At 47.9% G+C, this 21,427-nt stretch overlaps 1 protein-coding gene across 1 annotated transcript in view; it reads right to left on the bottom strand.

Annotated features, from left to right (window-relative positions):
- amot (angiomotin) overlaps positions 1–13,857 on the bottom strand; it is a 41,448-nt gene extending 27,591 nt beyond the window's left edge. The window contains 6 exon segments of the mRNA XM_069688037.1: positions 1–34; positions 596–1,232; positions 10,155–10,377; positions 10,380–11,117; positions 12,823–12,883; positions 13,770–13,857. The exon segment at positions 1–34 is cut by the window's left edge and continues 94 nt beyond it. Of these exon segments, the coding sequence (XP_069544138.1) occupies positions 1–34; positions 596–1,232; positions 10,155–10,377; positions 10,380–11,117; positions 12,823–12,883 (1,693 nt within the window). The 5' untranslated portion in view covers positions 13,770–13,857.
- Positions 13,858–21,427: the final 7,570 nt, after the last annotated feature.

The following is a 21,427-nucleotide window of genomic DNA, read 5'->3' as shown; positions in this document are numbered from 1 at the left end:
AGGCGTCAGACACCAGCTGGATCTCCGTCTCTAGCTGACCATGGACACAGATGGAGACATGTTCATTCATCTGATACAGGTCACATGACTCTCATTCAAATCTGTTTATCTCCAGTGAGATGTTTGTATCAGATGGAAACATGGTCCTCAGCCTGAGACCACATACATGTATTAATGTTCACCGCACTAACAAAGCTTCTCCTTCTGAATGATCCATGTGCTCGCTGTGATGTTCCTCTCCTGTTGCTCATTAAACTCCTAAAACTAATCTTTGTTCATCAAAATTAAATCTTTCGTAGTTTTTTCTCCTAAAAGTGTCTCAGATGTAACTCGACATTTTCGTCTTAAATATGAATATGTAAATAGTCCCCGCCTCTGTCTCCAACCACTCCTTCGCTGCTCAGTCTGACTCGAACTGGCAGTTCAAAGATATTGAAAGCCCCGCCCCCTAGTTGACAGGATTGGTTCCTCAGGTCTGTGATGTAAGAAACCCTGTCAATCTGAATCTGTGTTCAACCCTCAGCCACAATGTCGACAGATGATTTCACGTTAATGATATTATAACGTATAAAAAGGTCTGTTGACGTCTTCTCACCTTGTGCAGCTTGGTGACCTTCTCCCTGCAAACCTCCATCTCCTGCCTCAGCATCCTGTTCTCCTCTGTCAGTACATCCACCATCTGATGGGTCCGGGCCATCACAGCGAAGGGCTCCCCCTGCAGGTGGGGGTAGGAGTGGGGCAGGGGAAAGTGTCCGGCCTGGACGGGCAGCTGGGGTTGGAGTCCCTGGAACTGCTGCTGCTGCTGGTGGTGGTACGGATGCTGCTGCTGCTGCTGCTGGTGCTGCTGGTGCTGCTGCTGGTGGTGCTGGTGGTGCTGCTGGTGCTGCTGCTGGTGGTGGTGGTGGTGCATCCTGGGAGTGGAGCCGTAGGGATCGGGGGGGAAACCGTGAGTCCTCTGAGAGGTCATGTGAAGGGGGCCTTGGGGGAAAGGCTCCGCCCCGTGGTGGGAGCCAATACCTTGTGGACTGCGAGGCCCCATGGTGAGGAAGTGATCTGCCTGGTTCTGGGGAGGCTGATGGGGGAAGGAGGGGTGGGAGGAGTGGGAGGCACTGAGGATGCTGCTGAGGGTGGAGGACTGGGCCCGAGACAAGGAGCCCACGGAGGTGACAGAGGAGGTGGGGCTGTGCTGGTGGAAGGGCCTCTGGGAGTGACCCAAACCCTCCTTACTGGACCTGAGGAGAGAGGAGCGGGTTAGAGGGAAGTCTGGTGCTGATGAAGAGTGAAGATCTCAGTGGAGTCGATTCACTGTGACTAGAGGGAGGTGGGTCAGAACCACAGACTGGAAATAAATCACAGACTGGAAATAAACTGGATACAATGTAAGATGGCGCCGTGCTAGTGGCAGCCTGTTACAGCAGCTCCCCCGAGTGTGTTTGGTTTTAAGTATTTTTCTTTCTTCTCTCTTCGGAGTTGCTTTTTTTTTTCTTTCACGTGTGTTAAGTGACGGTCAGACAATGGACCGTAACTTTTCTACTTTTCTGGTGGCTCTTCTTCTACTTTTTCCCCTCTTTGTAACGGAGAGCTACACACAGTGGACCGGGGCCATTGTTTACTCTCGTGATCAGCTGATCGCGCTGAGTAGACCTCTACTGCTGCTGCCCGGAGCGAGGCCTGAAATCCCCATTGAACTTCGGAGAAGATGTCGGGGTTGCAGAGCTGGAGCTAAGCTGAAGGCGAAGAGGAGGAGATATAAACCATCGGTACCGGAGATCTTAATGGGGAACGTGAGGTCGTTGGCCAACAAGACGGACGAGCTCGGCGCGCTGGTAAAGACCCAGAGAGAGTACCGGGAGTGCAGCATCATGTGTTTCACCGAGACATGGCTGCACTCACATCTCCCGGACCACAGCGCGGCCGTACCGGCTTCAGGACCGTTCGGGGGGACGGAGACGTTGTGCAGAGCAGCAAGAAGAAAGGTGGAGGGATTGTAGTCTATGTGAACGAGAGGTGGTGAAATCCCGACCACGTGTGTGAAGGAACGTTTCTGTAGCCCGGACATTGAACTGCTAGCCGTGGGGATGCGCCCTTATTATTTACAAAGGGAGTTCACGTCCGCCATTGTTATCGCTTCGTCCATCAGCTGACGCAGAGGCAGCAGTGGACACCATCCACTCCACTGTGTCCAAACTTCAGACTCAGCATCCCGGTGCATTTCTGTTAGTTACTGGAGACTTTAACCAGTCTGGATAAAGTACTGCCAACTTTGCACCAGTATGTTAACTGCCCCACAAGGAACAATAAAACTCTGGACCTACTGTATGCTAATGCCATGGATGCATACAGTACTACTGCCCTTCCCCCCCTTGGTAGATCAGACCACAACCTGGTCCTGCTGACTCCCAGGTATGTTCCTCTGGTGCAGAGGCAGTCTGTGACCACCAGGACTGTGAGGAGGTGGACACAGGAGGCTAAAGACGCCCTGCAGGACTGCTTTGAGTCCATGGACTGGGACGTGCTGTGTGGACCACATGGGGAGGACATCAACAGCAGGACGGACTGTATCACAGAATACATCAAAATTCTGTGAACACACCACCGTACCATCCCTCATCTGTCTCGTCCACACCTCACACCTCCCAAACACCTCCGCTGCCTTCCCCCCTCCCCCATCTGTCCCACCTGGTGAGCTGCATGGACACAGAGCCCTCAACTTCAAAGGGCTCTTCCGGGGTCCTGAAGACCTGACTGCATCAGCCCCGTGGTCCTGAAGACCGGCGCCGTCCAGCTGGCTGAGGTCCTACAACACCTCTTCAACCTGAGCATGAAGCAGGAGGAGGTCCCGGTGCTGTGGAAGACGTCCTGCCTGGTTCCTGTCCCCAAGAAGACGACTCCATCCGGCCTCAACGACTACCGACCGGTTGCCCTCACATCTCATGTGATGAAGGTGCTGGAGAGGCTGGTCTTGGCCCACCTCAGGCCGCTGGTGAAATCTTCTCTGGACCCTCTGCAATTTGCGTACCAGCCTCATGTGGGAGTGGACGACGCCATCATCTACCTGCTGCAACGAGCTCAGTCTCACCTGGATGGAACCGGTGAATCTGTGAGAATCACCTTCTTTGATTTCTCCAGTGCATTCAACACCATCCAACCACTGCTACTGAGTGAGAAGCTGCAGGTGATGGGGGTGGACACGTCCACCGTCTCCTGGATCACTGACTACCTGACAGGCAGACCACAGTTTGTCCGTCTGGGCAGTGTGCTGTCTGATACGGTGGTCAGTGGTACTGGAGCTCCTCAGGGAACTGTTCTGTCTCCTTCCTGTTCACCTTCTACACCACTGACTTCCAGAACAACTCAGAGTCAAGACATCTGCAGAAGTTCTCTGATGACTCTGCAGTGGACGGTGTATAAGGGATGGACGGGAGGAGGAGTCAGTGGACGGTGTATAAGGGATGGACGGGAGGAGGAGTCAGTGGACGGTGTATAAGGGATGGACGGGAGGAGGAGTCAGTGGTCGGTGTATAAGGGATGGACGGGAGGAGGACTCAGTGGACGGTGTATAAGGGATGGACGGGAGGAGGAGTCAGTGGACGGTGTATAAGGGATGGACGGGAGGAGGAGTCAGTGGACGGTGTATAAGGGATGGACGGGAGGAGGACTCAGTGGACGGTGTATAAGGGATGGAAGGGAGGAGGACTCAGTGGACGGTGTATAAGGGATGTACGGGAGGAGGAGTCAGTGGACGGTGTATAAGGGATGTACAGGAGGAGGAGTCAGTGGACGGTGTATAAGGGATGGACGGGAGGAGGAGTCAGTGGTCGGTGTATAAGGGATGTACAGGAGGAGGAGTCAGTGGACGGTGTATAAGGGATGTACAGGAGGAGGAGTCAGTGGATGGTGTATAATGGATGGACGGGAGGAGGAGTCAGTGGTCGGTGTATAAGAGATGTACAGGAGGAGGAGTCAGTGGACGGTGTATAAGGGATGTACGGGAGGAGGAGTCAGTGGACGGTGTATAAGGGATGGACGGGAGGAGGACTCAGTGGACAGTGTATAAGGGATGGACGGGAGGAGGAGTCAGTGGACGGTGTATAAGGGATGGACGGGAGGAGGAGTCAGTGGACGGTGTATAAGGGATGGACGGGAGGAGGAGTCAGTGGTTGGGTGTATAAGGGATGGACGGGAGGAGGAGTCAGTGGTTGGGTGTATAAGGGATGGACGGGAGGAGGAGTCAGTGGACGGTGTATAAGGGATGGACGGGAGGAGGAGTCAGTGGTTGGGTGTATAAGGGATGGACGGGAGGAGGAGTCAGTGGTTGGGTGTATAAGGGATGTACAGGAGGAGGAGTCAGTGGACGGTGTATAAGGGATGGACGGGAGGAGGAGTACAGGGCAGTAGTGGAGGACTTTGTGGAGTGGGCTGGTAGAAATCACCTCCTCCTGGACGTGGCCAAGACCAGAGAGATGGTGGTCGACTTCAGGAGGAAGGCGACGGCTCCACAACCGCTGAGAGTTCTGGGAGAGGAGGTGGACATGGTGGAGGAGTACAAGTACCTGGTGTCTCCATGACAACAGACTGAACTGGAAGACCAACATCAACGCTGTCTACAAGAAGGTGATGAGTCGACTCTTTTTCTTGAGGAAACTTCGATCCTTCAATGTGTGCAGCGAGATGTTGGAGATGTTCTACCATCTGTTGTGGCCAGTGAACTGTACTTCACTGTGGTCTGCTGGGGTGGAGAGGTGGAGGGGGGAATCGACTTCAGACTGGATGTAAACCAAAGACTGGAAATAAACCACAGACTGAAAATAAAACACAGACTGGAAAAAACTACAGACTGGAAATAAACTACAGACGGGAAATAAATTACGGACTGAAAATAAACCACAGACGGGATATAAACTACAGACCGGAAATTAAACACAGAGGGGAAATAAACCACAGACTGGAAATAAACTACAAACTGGATAAAAACTACAGACTGGAAAAAAAAAAAAAAAGACTGGATATAAAAAGAGAGACAGGATATAAAACAACGGACTGGAAATAAACCACAGACTGGAAATAACCCACAGACTGGATATAAACCACAGACTGGAAATAACCCACAGACCGGAAATAAACTACAGACTGAATATAAACTACAGACTGGATATATACCCACAGACTGGATATTAAACTAAAAACTGGAAATAAACTTCAGACTGGATATAAACCACAGAATGGATATAAACGACAGACTGGATGTAAAACACAGACTGGATATAAAACAGACTGAATATAAACCACAGACTGGAAATAAACTACAGACTCGATATAAACTACAGACTGGATATAAACCACAGAATGGATATAAACGACAGACTGGATGTAAACCACAGACTGGATATAAACCACAGACTGGATATAAACCACAGACTGGAAATAAACCACCGACTGGATATAAACTACAGACTGGATATAAACCACAGACTGGATATAAACCACAGACTGGAAATAAACCACAGACTCGATATAAACTACAGACTGGATATAAACTAAAGACTGGGAATAACCCACAGACCGGAAATAAATAACAGACTGGATATTAAACTCCAAACTGGAAATAAACTTCAGACTGGATATAAACGACAGGCTGGATATAAAACTGCAGACAGGATATAAAACAGACTGGATAGAAACTACAGACTGGATATAAAACTACAGACTGGATAGAAACTACAGAGTGGATAGAAACTACAGACTGGATATAAACCACATACTGGATATAAAACTGCAGACTGGATATAAAACACAGACTGGATATAAACGACGGACTGGAAATAACCCACAGATCGGAAATAAACTGCAGACTTGATATTAAACTACGAACTGGAAATAAACTTCAGATTGGATATAAACGACAGGCTGGATATAAACCACAGACTGGATAGAAACTACAGACTGGATAGAAACCACATACTGGATATGAACTATGGACTGGAAATAAACCATAGACTGGATATAAAACTGCAGACTGGATATAAAACACAGACTGGATATAAAACTACAGACTGGATATAAAACTACAGACTGGATATAAAACTACAGACTGGATATAAAACATAGAAAACTACAGACTGGATATAAAACTACAGACTGGATATAAAACACAGACTGGATAGAAACTACAGAGTGGATAGAAACTACAGACTGGATATAAACCACATACTGGATATAAAACTACAGACTGGATATAAAACACAGACTGGATAGAAACTACAGAGTGGATAGAAACTACAGACTGGATATAAACCACATACTGGATATAAAACTACAGACTGGATATAAAACAAAGACTGGATATAAACGACGGACTGGAAATAAATCGCAGACTGGACATAAACCGCAGACTGGAAAAACACTACAGACTGGATATAAAACACAGACTGGATAGAAACTACAGACTGGATATAAAACTACAGACTGGATATAAAACACAGACTGGATAGAAACTACAGAGTGGATAGAAACTACAGACTGGATATAAACCACATACTGGATATAAAACTGCAGACTGGATATAAAACACAGACTGGATATAAACGACGGACTGGAAATAACCCACAGATCGGAAATAAACTGCAGACTTGATATTAAACTACGAACTGGAAATAAACTTCAGATTGGATATAAACGACAGGCTGGATATAAACCACAGACTGGATATAAAACTACAGACTGGATATAAAACACAGACTGGATAGAAACTACAGACTAGATATAAACCACATGCTGGATATAAAACTGCAGACTGGATATAAAACACAGACTGTATAGAAACTACAGACTGGATATAAACCACATGCTGGATATAAAACTGCAGACTGGATATAAAACACAGACTGTATAGAAACTACAGACTGGATATAAACCACAGACTGGATATAAACCACAGACTGGAAATAAACCACAGACTGGATATAAACCACAGACTGGATATAAACTACAGACTGGATATAAACCACAGACTGGAAATAAACCACAGACTCGATATAAACTACAGACTGGATATAAACTAAAGACTGGGAATAACCCACAGACCGGAAATAAATAACAGACTGGATATTAAACTCCAAACTGGAAATAAACTTCAGACTGGATATAAACGACAGGCTGGATATAAAACTGCAGACAGGATATAAAACAGACTGGATAGAAACTACAGACTGGATATAAAACTACAGACTGGATAGAAACTACAGAGTGGATAGAAACTACAGACTGGATATAAACCACATACTGGATATAAAACTGCAGACTGGATATAAAACACAGACTGGATATAAACGACGGACTGGAAATAACCCACAGATCGGAAATAAACTGCAGACTTGATATTAAACTACGAACTGGAAATAAACTTCAGATTGGATATAAACGACAGGCTGGATATAAACCACAGACTGGATAGAAACTACAGACTGGATAGAAACCACATACTGGATATGAACTATGGACTGGAAATAAACCATAGACTGGATATAAAACTGCAGACTGGATATAAAACACAGACTGGATAGAAACTACAGACTGGATATAAAACTACAGACTGGATATAAAACACAGACTGGATAGAAACTACAGACTGGATATAAAACTACAGACTGGATATAAAACACAGACTGGATAGAAACTACAGACTGGATATAAAACTACAGACTGGATATAAAACACAGACTGGATAGAAACTACAGAGTGGATAGAAACTACAGACTGGATATAAACCACATACTGGATATAAAACTACAGACTGGATATAAAACAAAGACTGGATATAAACGACGGACTGGAAATAAATCGCAGACTGGACATAAACCGCAGACTGGAAAAACACTACAGACTGGATATAAAACACAGACTGGATAGAAACTACAGAGTGGATAGAAACTACAGACTGGATATAAACCACATACTGGATATAAAACTGCAGACTGGATATAAAACACAGACTGGATATAAACGACGGACTGGAAATAACCCACAGATCGGAAATAAACTGCAGACTTGATATTAAACTACGAACTGGAAATAAACTTCAGATTGGATATAAACGACAGGCTGGATATAAACCACAGACTGGATATAAAACTACAGACTGGATATAAAACACAGACTGGATAGAAACTACAGACTAGATATAAACCACATGCTGGATATAAAACTGCAGACTGGATATAAAACACAGACTGTATAGAAACTACAGACTGGATATAAAACACAGACTGGATATAAAACACCTACTGTATAGAAACTACAGACTGGATATAAAACACAGACTGTATAGAAACTACAGACTGGATAGAAACCACAGACTGGGAAAAAAAAACTACGACTGGATATTAAACTACAGACTGGATATAAACCACATACTGGATATAAAACACAGACTGGATAGAAACTACAGACTGGATATAAAACACAGACTGGATATAAAACAGACTGGATATAAAACTACACACTGGATAGAAAATCACAGACTGGAAACAAAAGAGTTCGTAGCTTCAGGTCTGTAAAATGGTTCCAACGCAGAAGTTTCTTAAGCTACAATACCACCGAGTGCCACTAGAGGTCGGCTCTAAAACAATGGTTCCCAGACGTCCAGTGTCCCGTCTCATGTTTGTCTCTCAGAACAGATTGTTTTTGAGGAAGGTGGAAAACACCGGCATCAACCGGCGTTGTGCTGAGCAAACATCCCTGACGGACGTCATCACAGGTCGTGTCCCAGCTTGTCCCGTCCTGATGATTAAAGTTCTGCGGTATTCACGTCTGTTTGAAGCGGGCTCGCTCTGAGGTAAATAAGAGCAGTTAGAAACAGGACGGACAGGATCTGTCCTCTCAGGAGACGCTGCTGGGAACTCATGAAGACATCCAACTTCTTCATTCATTTATGCTTCAGCTGAATGGGAACTAGAACCAGTCTGTTTCAGCACTTCTCTCATTTTTACACTTCATCTGAAACACGTGGGCTGTGGTCCTGTACATGCAGGAGTTGCTATGGAAACGGGTGACTTGCGGTGGAAACACGAAGACAAATGATTAGAAGATTTAAAAATGATCACATTTAAACATGAACTACTACAGAGGCTCCTCCTCTGAGACAGGTGAGAGGTCAGGTGAGAGGTCAGGTGGGAGGTCAGGTGAGAGGTCAGGTGAGAGGTCAGGTGGGAGGTGAGGTGGGAGGTCAGGTGAGAGGTGAGGTGGGAGGTCAGGTGAGAGGTGAGGTGAAAGGTCAGGTGAAAGGTCAGGCGGAAGGTCAGGTGAGAGGTGAGGTGGGAGGTCAGGTGAGAGGTCAGGTGAAAGGTCAGGCGGAAGGTCAGGTGAGAGGTGAGGTGGGAGGTCAGGTGAGAGGTCAGGTGAGAGGTCAGGTGGGAGGTCAGGTGAGAGGTCAAGTGAGAGGTCAGGTGAGAGGTGAGGTGGGAGGTCAGGTGAGAGGTCAGGTGAAAGGTCAGGTGAGAGGTGAGGTGGGAGGTCAGGTGAGAGGTGAGGTGGGAGGTCAGGTGAGAGGTGAGGTGAAAGGTCAGGTGGGAGGTCAGGTGAGAGGTGAGGTGGGAGGTCAGGTGAGAGGTGAGGTGAAAGGTCAGGTGAAAGGTCAGGTGGGAGGTCAGGTGAGAGGTGAGGTGGGAGGTCAGGTGAGAGGTGAGGTGAAAGGTCAGGTGAAAGGTCAGGTGGGAGGTCAGGTGAGAGGTGAGGTGGGAGGTCAGGTGAGAGGTGAGGTGAAAGGTCAGGTGGGAGGTCAGGTGAGAGGTGAGGTGAAAGGTCAGGTGGGAGGTCAGGTGAGAGGTGAGGTGGGAGGTCAGGTGAAAGGTCAGGCGGAAGGTCAGGTGAGAGGTCAGGTGGGAGGTCAGGTGAGAGGTGAGGTGAAAGGTCAGGTGAGAGGTCAGGTGAAAGGTCAGGCGGAAGGTCAGGTGGGAGGTCAGGTGGGAGGTCAGGTGAGAGGTGAGGTCAGTTTATGCTCTCTGGTGTGTGTGTCTGTGTGTGCAGTTGTGTAATATGTGTTTATGTGTGTGTCCTTATGTATTTGTGTGTGTATATATATATATATATATATATATATATATATATATATATATGTGTGTGTGTGTGTGTGTGTGTGTGTGTGATGTGCTCCCCACCTGAAGGAGCCGTACTCCGGGGGGGGCTGGTAGCGGACATGGGGCACCTCCCTGGATAGCTCCCTCCCTCGGTGCTGCTCCTGGTAGAAATGTGCTGCCGGCTCCTGCTGCTTGGAGGAAGAGCCCATTCCTTTGAAGGGGTAGTCCGGAGGAGGGCCACGTTGCTGCGGCTTGTAGTAGTCCCCGGGAGGACCTGGGGGGGGCAACTGTGGGGAGAGGGGGCGCTGGTGACGGGGGCGTGGGCCTTCACGCCGCTGGTGGCCAGCGAGAGCTGCATGAGTCTCTCGCTGAGGGAGCGGACGTGTCCCTGCTTCAGGTCCTTCAGCCCGTCATCCTGGTGCACCTTCCCCGCCCCACTCACCCGCTGCACCGTGGGCCGGCCCTCCGTCCTCAACTTGGCGTTGGTCACCCCGGTGACGTAGAAGGCAGCGCCAACGGAGGCGGGCAGCGGGGGCTGCTGGGGCTGAGGAGGAGGGCCGTGACCCCGGAAGTACTGAGACTGAACTTTGGCCTCCTCGTATGTCGGGAGGTCCTCCGAGGTCGGGCACTGCACCTGACCGCTCCCACCTCCTCCGCTGCTCCCTCCCCCCGTCCCTAACCCTCCACTGCTCCCCCCCCCCCCTCTGGTGGAGCCTAGCTTCTCCAGGCCGCTGTCCGTCTGCAGCTCCTGTCCCTGGGGCTCCTGCCGGGCGATGTGTGGGGACATGGAGTGATCATCAGAGGGACCCACCGAGTAACCTCCTCCTCCTCCACCCCCCCCTCCTACTCCTCCTCCTGCTTGCTGCTGCTGCAGCACGTAGTTGCGGTTCATCTGCTCCTGCAAGAGGCGCTGCAGGACAGTGCTCCCTCCTCCTCCGACGCTGCTGCTGCTGTTGGACGACTCCTCGGCCGCCGCCCTCATCTCGACCTCCCGCTGGCCACGCACCTCGTGGAAGGACAGGCTCCTCCCACGGTCGATACTCCCTGAGAGGAGGAGGTGCAAATGGAGAATGAGGGAGAAGAAGCAGTGAAGGGTTGAGAGTTTTATCAGGATGGATATTGAGGAGGGGAGACCATCGAGGAGACAGAGAGGTGACAGGAGACAAGAGGAAGGAACAGCATTAAGGTCAGAGGCACATGGACCATCAATCACCCCCCCCCCCAACACACACACACACACACACACACAGCCACAGCCAGAGAAACCCAGTGATGGAGCAGCACCACCAGACTGGAGGAGAAACTCTCTGAGAAACCTACAGCGCCTGTCGAAAGTATTCAGAGAAGAAAAGAGCTTCCTAGAATAAAACTAAAAACTGAGTTGTCAGGTCCAAATCATGGAGATGTCACAGGATGACCCAACAACATGGAGAAACAGGAGACCGGCTACACTTCAGGGTCACATGAGGACATCCCAACGGGAGGACCTGTCCTCATGAAGACGGTCCCCACACAGTGAAGCATGGAGGAGCATCATGCTGCAGACAGCAACTAAATATGGATGGAATTAAACCCTGTTTCTGTCTTCCAGCAGCTCAGTGAGCTGCTCTGGTTTAGGAGACGTGGAAATGTGTCTCAGCTCGGTCTGAAGGACAATCTGACATCGAGGTATCTGTAACCCTCCACAACCCCTCCACTGAACATGTCACACATTAATACAGACAGACTGCACTTCTATCTGCTCCATAAATGTCAATGTTTGGGGGGCGAATACTTTTTTGTCAAAATTATTTTTTTCTTTCACAATTAAAAATGATGTTAAACTCATATGGCACCCTAAAAAATAAGACAAAAAAAGTGAGAATACTTTCGAAGGCGCTGTGAGCAGCTGAAACACCATCAAACCCTGAACCCTCCACAAACAGCACCAACATGGATGTAAACCTCAGAGGAGCTCAGCTCAACGTGGATCTGAACAACAGTTTAACTAAGCTAGTGAGGCTGAGGAGGGAACAGACGGTCTGTGGATTGGACTGAAGGGGAAATCTTACTGAGAAAAAAACTCTCCTTTTGGTTGTAGAAGGATAAAGTAGGAAGTTGTTTATATGATGTGAATATTAAACCTTCAAGTCTGAATTTAATTAATCTGGTAATTCTATATATCTATAAAAAGGCATTAAAAATGATACTCATAAGTAGGTGATAAAATATGTGACGTCGTCCAATTGACAGAACGAAGGAGCTTCACATCATATTTTGCTCGTTGGTGTTTGACTGAGTGATGACATGCTGCAGAAGAATCAGAGTCTGAGGAACAGCTTCACTCTCCATCAACGGATTCAGCATCAGATTATCACATGAAAGATGAAAGTAATTCATCCCCAAACATGAGCAGTGATTCAGATATTCTCACAGCTGATTGGAAACGTTTACACATTAAAGACATGAAAGTGAGTTTTCAGTTGAACATCCAGCGCTGTCAGACCTGAACCCAGCGGGGGGTGAATTTGTGAAGGTCCAGATCAGAGAGGATCCTCTCCTCCATAAAACCAAACCAGGGAGAGCCTCTCAGGGTTAAAGAGGTTTTATTACATGTTAAACAGATATGAGTGTGCATGCGTTCCAGCTGTCCTCCAGGGAGTCTGTTGGAGGACAGCCAATGGAAGCAGCTCAGGAGACCTCTGACAGCGCTGCATGTTCACTCTGCTGTGTTGCACCTTTTCTACAGAGTAAAGAAAGAAATCATTACATCTAGTGCTTTCTGTTTTCCTTCTCATTCTCAAGGAGGAAGATGCTTTTTTCCGAAACATCTGCAGGTGAATAAAATATGAGACAAGAGGAAACACGTTAGGTTTGGAGGCTGCAAATATTCAAATGTCTTGGAGCTGAAGAGACAGAGACAGAAATGAGTGACGGGTTCAGTGGAGGTCGATCGATCCAGTATCAGGAGGAGGAGTCAGATGTATATGTGTTAATAAAAAATAACCTTATCATGCTCATAATTTACTAATAAATCTGTCTTTTACAAAGTTTAAATGTAGATTATCTCACAGTGACATGAAGTTATAAAACAGTGGTGTACATTCCAGTGAGATCAGAGGAGACACTTTCAGTTGATTTCAACCATAAGAGTGATGTGCTGTGGTCAGTTATTAATGAGAGTGATGGATGGACCTCTGGTGTTCATGGAGGGCCGGCGGCTGGAAACACAGAACACTTCAGCAACATACAGTAATAAACACCGTCCATCAAAGGTCAACATTTAAACGGATCTATTTTCAGAAGATACAACACAACTTTCCACCCTGAGGTTCTACAGATGTTCAGCTGGACATGTTCTGCTCATCTGCTCTAATATTCCTGCAGTTTGAATGCATGTAGATCAGTTTACAATCCACAGTCCTGCAGGATGAAACCAATAAACCTTGTCATCCATCTTTATCAGGCTGCTGCATGGAGCCATCAGGCCTGCATTCAACAAGGAAGAGCGCTGTAACCCCACGACCCCTCCCCCCCTCCCCGTTCTATAGCACCTCTGTAACCATGCTGTTTTTATCATGTGGTCAATCAGATGTATCAGAAACTTCTTTAACATTAATTATGTGTTTTGTAGACTTATTTTCCTCTTGCAGCAGATGCCTGCTTTAAAAGCTGCTCCCCCCCCCCACACACACACACACACACACCACCACTAACCTGTGTGGCTGCTCTCTTGCTGCTCTCCAGGAGGACTCAGTGGGACCAGCCCCTCATGTCCCGGTGCTGCAGACCTCAGAGAGTCCCCTACGATGAGGACGATGGTGCAGATGTTGGATGGAGATGGTTGGTGGCTCAACCTGTGGCTCTGGACTTCCTGCAGGCTGAGCAGGTCTTCAGGGTGTAAAGATGTTGATCAGACACCCAAACGCTCTGCAGAGGAGAGGACACGATTTTCCTCCTCATTCATTCAGTGTGTTTACTTGCACTTTAATTGATGAAGCTTCATCACAGCACCAACATGACCCTCAGTAAACTAAGGTCTTGTATAAGGAGCCTGAATCAGGGCCAGGACCAGGACCTGCAGACCACCACAGAGACCTCCTACCTGTTACTGTCCTGGACCACCTGGTACTCTCCTGGACCTCCTGAACACTCCTGTCACTGCCCTGGATCTCCTGGTACTGTCCTGGACCTCCTGGTATTGTCCTGGACCTCCTGTTACTGTCCTGGACCTCCTGTTACTGTCCTGGACCTCCTGAACACTCCTGTTACTGTCCTGGACCTCCTGTTGCTGTCCTGGACCTCCTGTTGCTGTCCTGGACCTCCTGAATGTTCCTTCCTACCTGTTCCTGACCTCCTCCTTCGATCAGCCCCAGTGATCTGGTCTGTCTCTCTCTCCGTGCTTCAGAACCAACACCTGCCTGGTCGGAGGAGGAGTGAGGCGGCGCACCTCCCTCTCTCTCTCTCTCTCTCTCTCTCTCTCGCTCTACTCACACACTGTTCCCTCGCCCCGACAGGTGGGGCCGGGAGAGAGAGACAGGTGGTTCTGGCAGCTATTCAGCTCCCTGCCACACCTTCATACCTGAACACTGCTGCAATTGCTTTCCCAGCGTTTCCTCTGTCAACCGTCACCAGATGAAACCGTAACTTCCCCTTCCACTGCTGCACCCCCACCACCACCCCACCTTCCACCCCCTCCAGATCTCTGCTGCACCTCCACTTCCTTCAGATCTCTGCTTCACCTCCATCCCCTCCTCCATCCCTGGGCAACAGCACATACCATAATAGTCACACATCACTCCATGCCTATCAGACACAAAGCTGCTGGTCAGTAGAACAGATTAAAACTCGTCTGGACTGAACGATGAAGAACTGGTGGGTTGAAGATTTATATCACAGTAGTGTATATGATTAATGACTGAGCCTTTATCCGGTCCAGGTGTGTCCATACGGTCCAGGTGTATACGGTCCGGGTGTGTCCATACGGTCCGGGTGTGTCCATATGGTCCAGGTGTGTCCATACGGTCCGGGTGTGTCCATATGGTCCAGGTGTGTCCATACGGTCCAGGTGTATACAGACCAGGTGTGTCCATACGGTCCAGGTGTATACGGTCCGGGTGTGTCCATACGGTACAGGGGTGTCCATACGGTCCAGGTGTGTCCATACGGTCCAGGTGTATACGGTCCGGGTGTGTCCATACGGTCCAGGTGTGTCCATACGGTCCAGGTGTATACGGTCCAGGTGTGTCCATACGGTCCAGGTGTATACAGTCCAGGTGTGTTCATACGGTCCAGGTGTATACGGTCCAGGTGTGTCCATATGGTCCAGGTGTGTCCATACGGTCCAGGCGTGTGTATACGGTCCAGGTGTGTTCATACAGTCCAGGTGTATACGGTCCAGGTGTGTCCATACGGTCCAGGTGTATACGGTCCAGGTGTGTCCATACGGTCCAGGTGTATACGGTCCGGGTGTGTCCATACGGTACAGGGGTGTCCATACGGTCCAGGTGTGTCCATACGGTCCAGGTGTATACGGTCCGGGTGTGTCCATATGGTACAGGTGTATACGGTCCGGGTGTGTCCATACGGTACATGTGTGTCCAGTCCACACAGGCCAAAACCATCTCACTGTCATTGTGTGTGTGTTGTAAACCTGAATGAAGACTTATAGTGAGTCGACTCCCTCGTGTGACATAATGTGGTCATAACTGCAGAAAACTGGAACACAGTGACTGTTTTCCAACTCCAAATGTCATACGTGTAATTCTGTGATTTAATAACACGTCTGTCTCGGCTGTCTATAGCGTACCAACGTCCTTTTATAGCTGGACTGTTGTTCCACTTCTTGTCCCATAGAGTACCTCAGCAGGTAACGACCCTGAGTCCTCAATGCTAACTGGCACGAAGTAAGTCAGTCAGGTTGTTTGTAGAGCACCTCTCAGATATACAATCACAAAGCACTTCAAAATAATGAAACAGCCCACATGCAGCATGATTAAGTTAAAATAAAAAAAACAACTGTTAAAATCACTGTTAAAATCACAACGACAGTTAAAATCAGAATAACAACAAACACACGAGGACACTAGTGGAGAGATCAGCCAGTAAGAGGATGATAAATAAAAGAAGCTCTATAGACAGACTGGCCCAACGGCTGTCTGTGGACAGAGCATAATGACGGGAACGTTCCAAAATGTTTGAAAAGCTCGTTCACCTCAGGTTTTAAAACGGGTCGGAGGGACGGCCAGTCATTTTGAATCAGCGGACCAAAGTGCACGAGTGGAAGAGATCAACCACGATGGACTGAATGCTCCAATCTGACGACCCAAAAAACAAAACCTCCAGATTCCAGTTTTATCATGAAGCAGCTAAAGGTCTGCAGGACCGTTTTACACCAGCAGATATTGAGGAGTCTTCCTCCCGTGGACTGACGCTGAGTGTGACTGACGCTGAGTGTGACTGACGCTGAGTCTGACTGATACTCGGTGTGACTGATGCTCGGTGTGACTGACGCTCCGTCTGACTGACGCTGAGTGTGACTGACGCTGAGTCTGACTGATGCTCGGTGTGACTGATGCTCGGTGTGACTGATGCTCGGTGTGACTGATACTCGGTGTGACTGATGCTGAGTGTGACTGGTACTCGGTGTGACTGACGCTGAGTCTGACTGACGCTGAACGTGACTGACGATGAGTGTGACTGACGCTCGGTGTTACTGACGCTCGGTGTTACTGACGCTCGGTGTTACTGACGCTGAGTGTGACTTTGTTTATGTTATCATGTCTCATTCTGCTCTCCTTTAATAATCACAGTTGTCTTAGAAGCTTTCCACACCTGACATCATCATCATCATGTGTTTCAACATGTGTCTGCAGTGACCTCTTGTGATTACATGATGTAAACAAACAAGTAAACAAATACACGAACTATACAGAAACATGAGGAGAGAGCAGCAGGTATTGAGTACAGTGAGACACTACTCACTGCAGCCTCAGTTAAATTTGAACTTTATAACATATTTCACATTTATAAATGTCTGGAAACTCAAGTTTGTAATTCCCAACCTGAACCATCAGACCCAATCTGGTCGGTTCAGGCTCAACAAAGACATCAGCTTAGCAGGTGGTCTATTAGCGTGTCCCAGGACAGGAGGCACATCAATGCAGAATGTCAACACCCTGTTGTATTCAGCCAACGTGAATAAGTTACAATCTTTACTCAAACACTGTGCTCCTAAATTATTGTACTGGTTCCCACATTTCTATTTTCAGGTTTAAATGCATGTGAACACTGTAGAGCCCTGCAGGGTGTTCTTTAAAGATCGAAGGACCATGAACGGCCATCCTCTTGGATGTTTGATACAAAAGTTGTTTCTGTGCAACTTTAACTTGATTAACATGGTTTTCGTGCCATGGCCTTTGGGCGGGGACAATACGCCGTGCTGTCTTAGTCATGTAATATACACAGATCCTCTTTGTATGATAGTATTACAGGGACAGAGGAGAAGACTGTCTCATTTAGTAACTGTAAAAAGCTCTTTGTTGTATCACTTCACCTCCTTATCTTTCTCTTCTTTATATTCACAAACCAACACTGAACTGCTCATTTTCAATTTGATGCTAACAACATGTCTCAAAAAAGTTGGGACAGGGACAACAAAAGACTGGAAAAGAGGGGTTTACTACTCTGTGGAAGACAATCCAAGAATAATGTTCATAAATTGTTGGATTTCATCATCTACGGTTCATAATATCATTAAAAGATTCAGACAATCTGGAGAAATCTCTGAACACAAGGGACAAGGCTGGAAACCAATATTGGATGGTGGTGATCTTCGGGCCCTCAGGCAGCACTGCATTAAAAACACACTATTCTGGAGTGGAAATCACTGCATGGGCTCAGGAACACTTGTGAAAACCATCGTCTGTGAACACAGTTCATCGCTGCGTCCACAAATGATGTTAAAACTCTCCAAAGAAGAAACTGCCTCCTGCAGTCCAGACCTGTCAGTCATTGAAAACATCTGGAGCATCATGAAACTAAAATACCACAAAGGAGACCCTCCCTGCTTTTACCAAACTTTCAATTCCATAAAAATAAGAATCAGGGTTCTCTGTATTGTAAATATTATATATTCTCTATATTGTATATATTATTCTCTATATTGTATATATTATATATTCTCTATATTGTGCAGCATTTATTTACTATTCTAACAACGCTGTGTATTGTGTATTAAAATGAGGAGATGAGAAAGTATTATGAGTGTTTGTGTGCGACACGGCGTGCAGACAATCTGACTGTAGAACAGGGGCGGGCAAACTTTTTGGCTCAGGGGCCACATTGACTTTTAAAATTTGACAGACGGGCCGGGCCAGCACCAGATGCATACATATCAAACATAAACATAAAAAAGGCGTTACAGTGTTAATACGTACATTCACTTTTAGTGGGAACAGTGTTGTTGATCACCTTCTTTGTCAGAGCATCGAAGTCTGGTGTTAGTTTGGTTGTGTTCTCAGAACAGATCTGAGGTGTTCATCACTCAACTGGGATCTGTGAGGTGCTTTGTTGGTGTTCATCACACTAAAAGTCTGTTCAAACACGTACGTAGAGACAAACAACACCAGCATCCTCTGGGACATCTTCTGGATGTTTGGACATTTGGCTGCTTTAATGAAGCAGAAAACTCATCCAGTTTAAGAGAGTTGAACTTCTCCTTGAAGACGGTGTCACATTGGAGATCAATCAGTTCACACTGAAACTCCTGTGGTGCCGTTTCAGGGTCTTGTGTGAAGGGACACGACACCAGCTGAAGGGACATGCCACCAGCTGAAGGGACACGACACCAGCTGAAGGGACATGAGACCAGCTGGAGGGACAGGACACCAGCTGAAGGGACACGACACCAGCTGAAGGGACAGGACACCAGCTGAAGGGACATGAGACCAGCTGGAGGGACAGGACACCAGCTGAAGGGACACGACACCAGCTGAAGGGACATGAGACCAGCTGAAGGGACACGACACCAGCTGAAGGGACACGACACCAGCTGAAGGGACATGAGACCAGCTGGAGGGACAGGACACCAGCTGGAGGGACAGGACACCAGCTGAAGGGACACGACACCAGCTGAAGGGACATGAGACCAGCTGGAAGGACACGACACCAGCTGAAGGGACACGAGACCAGCTGAAGGGACAGGACACCAGCTGAAGTAACTTGTCAATTTTTCCAAAATCAGAGAACCGATGGCAGAATTCTCCGTGCAGGTTGTCCAGTGATTTCCTGTATGTCTTCATGTCGAGGACGTCTTTCAGCGTAGCCAGTGTGGGGAAATGAGCAAATGACTTGTTTGACATTTGCTTTGAGAATAAAGCTAGCTTGGTTTTGAAGGCGCTGACGTTTGTGTACATTTCATGGACAAACTGGTCTTTCCCTCGTAGCTTCACGTTCAGCTCATTCATGTGTGTCAGTACGTCCTCAACAAAAGACATCACAAAGACAATCTGTGTCACTCAGCTCAGGAACATCGTCAGCTTTCTCAAGTAGCTCCATAAATGAGATAATCTCCTGTTTGAGCTCCAACACTCGTTGACGTACTTTCCCCAAACTTAACCAGCGGACGTTGGAGTGGTGAAGCAAGTCCTGGTGATCAGAGTCAGTTTCTTCAAGAAACCTGATGGTGAAGTCTCCTCGCTCCAATAAAGTTCACCACTTCTACAACCGGCTTCACTACGTGGTCGAGCTGCAGGACGGATTTACACAGTGTAAGAAAATGTCCTCCTGCTCAGGGTTGTCCTCTTTCACCCTCTCCTGGATTCTTTTGAGCAACCCGATGTTTTTTCCAGTCAGATTTGTCGATCCGTCCGTGGTAACGTTGGCGAGCTACTCCGAGGTAGCTGGAGCCTCTCGATGACCCCGACACGCCGTCATACAAGTCCTCTCCCCACGGTGTCCCCTTCAGGGATTCCACGGCCAAAAACTCCTGTTATCTCAAACTTGTTATTAATCCCTCTGATAAACATTAAAATCTGAGCGGTGTCCTTTATGTCATTACTTTCGTCCAGTGCCAAGAAATATCATGTAAATGACTCCGCTGTTTTGTTTAGCTTGCTAGCTAACTCTTTGTCACCGTCCTGCGTGATGAGCTCATGTTTTCTAATTTGTTCTTCTCTCAGGACACCAGACACCTACTGTCTCTACCAGCACTCTTTGAGAAACTCCCCTTCAGAGAAAGACTTGATCCTGTAAACTACCTGCTGACCTCCGAGCGGTCCGTTCCCGCGTTGACTGGTTGTTAGCGCAATGAGCATGCTTGGTGGAAAAGTGACAGCTGATGTTGTATTCCTTTAAAACCGTAACGGTTTCTTGGCCAATAAGACACACAGCCTTCGACCGGACTTCAGGGAACAAGTATTTAGTTGTCCGTTCCTTATTAAACACTCGGCGCTCGCTGTCGACTTTTCTTTTCTTTGGCCCGTTCATTGTTGCAGATGTGTTCAGAGCAGCAGCAGAGTGACAACAGAGAGCAGCCGGCCTAGTGCGCCACCTGGTGGACCGCCAGGTATTACAGGACAAGGTCAAATGAATGCAGTCATAGTTATGATATGATTTGATTTGGGCAATTCTGTACCAATCTTCGGCGGGCCGGATTAAAAAGACCAACGGGCCGGATGTGGCCCGCGGGCCGTAGTTTGCCCACCCCTGCTGCAGAGGAACCAAAGAACTACAAACTGACAGCAGGAACCTTGAGAGTGAGACTGAGACGGTGTTACACTGAAATCTGTCCCCCATCACATCCTGTGACCTGCCCTGATGTTCTTCTGATGACTGTCACTCACATCCATCCATCATCTATCTGCTTCACCCTGAACAGGGTGACGTGAGGCTGGACTCGGTGGGGGAAGGAGGAGGACACCTGGACAGGTGACCAGCAGACAGACAGACAGACGCTCACATTCACACAATCGCCAGTTCACCTGAAACACACGTCTTTGGAGGAGACACATGGAGAGCATGCAAACTGCACACAGACTGATGGACATCCCATAATGTACATGTATCCTCTCAGGTCTCTCCAGCTGCAGGTATATTACGTAGCAGGACTCCTTTCTGAACATGATGCGACCTTCAACATGTTGCTTGTTTCTGAGGTTCCTAACAGACAGCAGAGGACGAGCACACGTTAACCAGCAGAAACTCCTTCAAACTCTACGTGAACTGGAATGATCTGAAAGCTTTCTGTCCACGCCAGCGTTTCGTCGAGTCAGCAAGATGAACAATGACTTGTGGAGAAAAAAAAAGGGCCGAGCAGATGACAGGAAGTGAGAGAAAAGGAGAGGGGGCGGAGCAAGATGAGTGTGTGGGGAGGT

Source organism: Brachyistius frenatus, unplaced genomic scaffold, assembly GCF_029030835.1.
Source record: "Brachyistius frenatus isolate BFR_SWC_R1_liver_20210118 unplaced genomic scaffold, ASM2903083v1 Contig_518, whole genome shotgun sequence".
Classification (NCBI taxonomy): Eukaryota; Metazoa; Chordata; class Actinopteri; family Embiotocidae; genus Brachyistius; species Brachyistius frenatus.
This window is presented reverse-complemented; position numbering and strand designations above follow the sequence as displayed.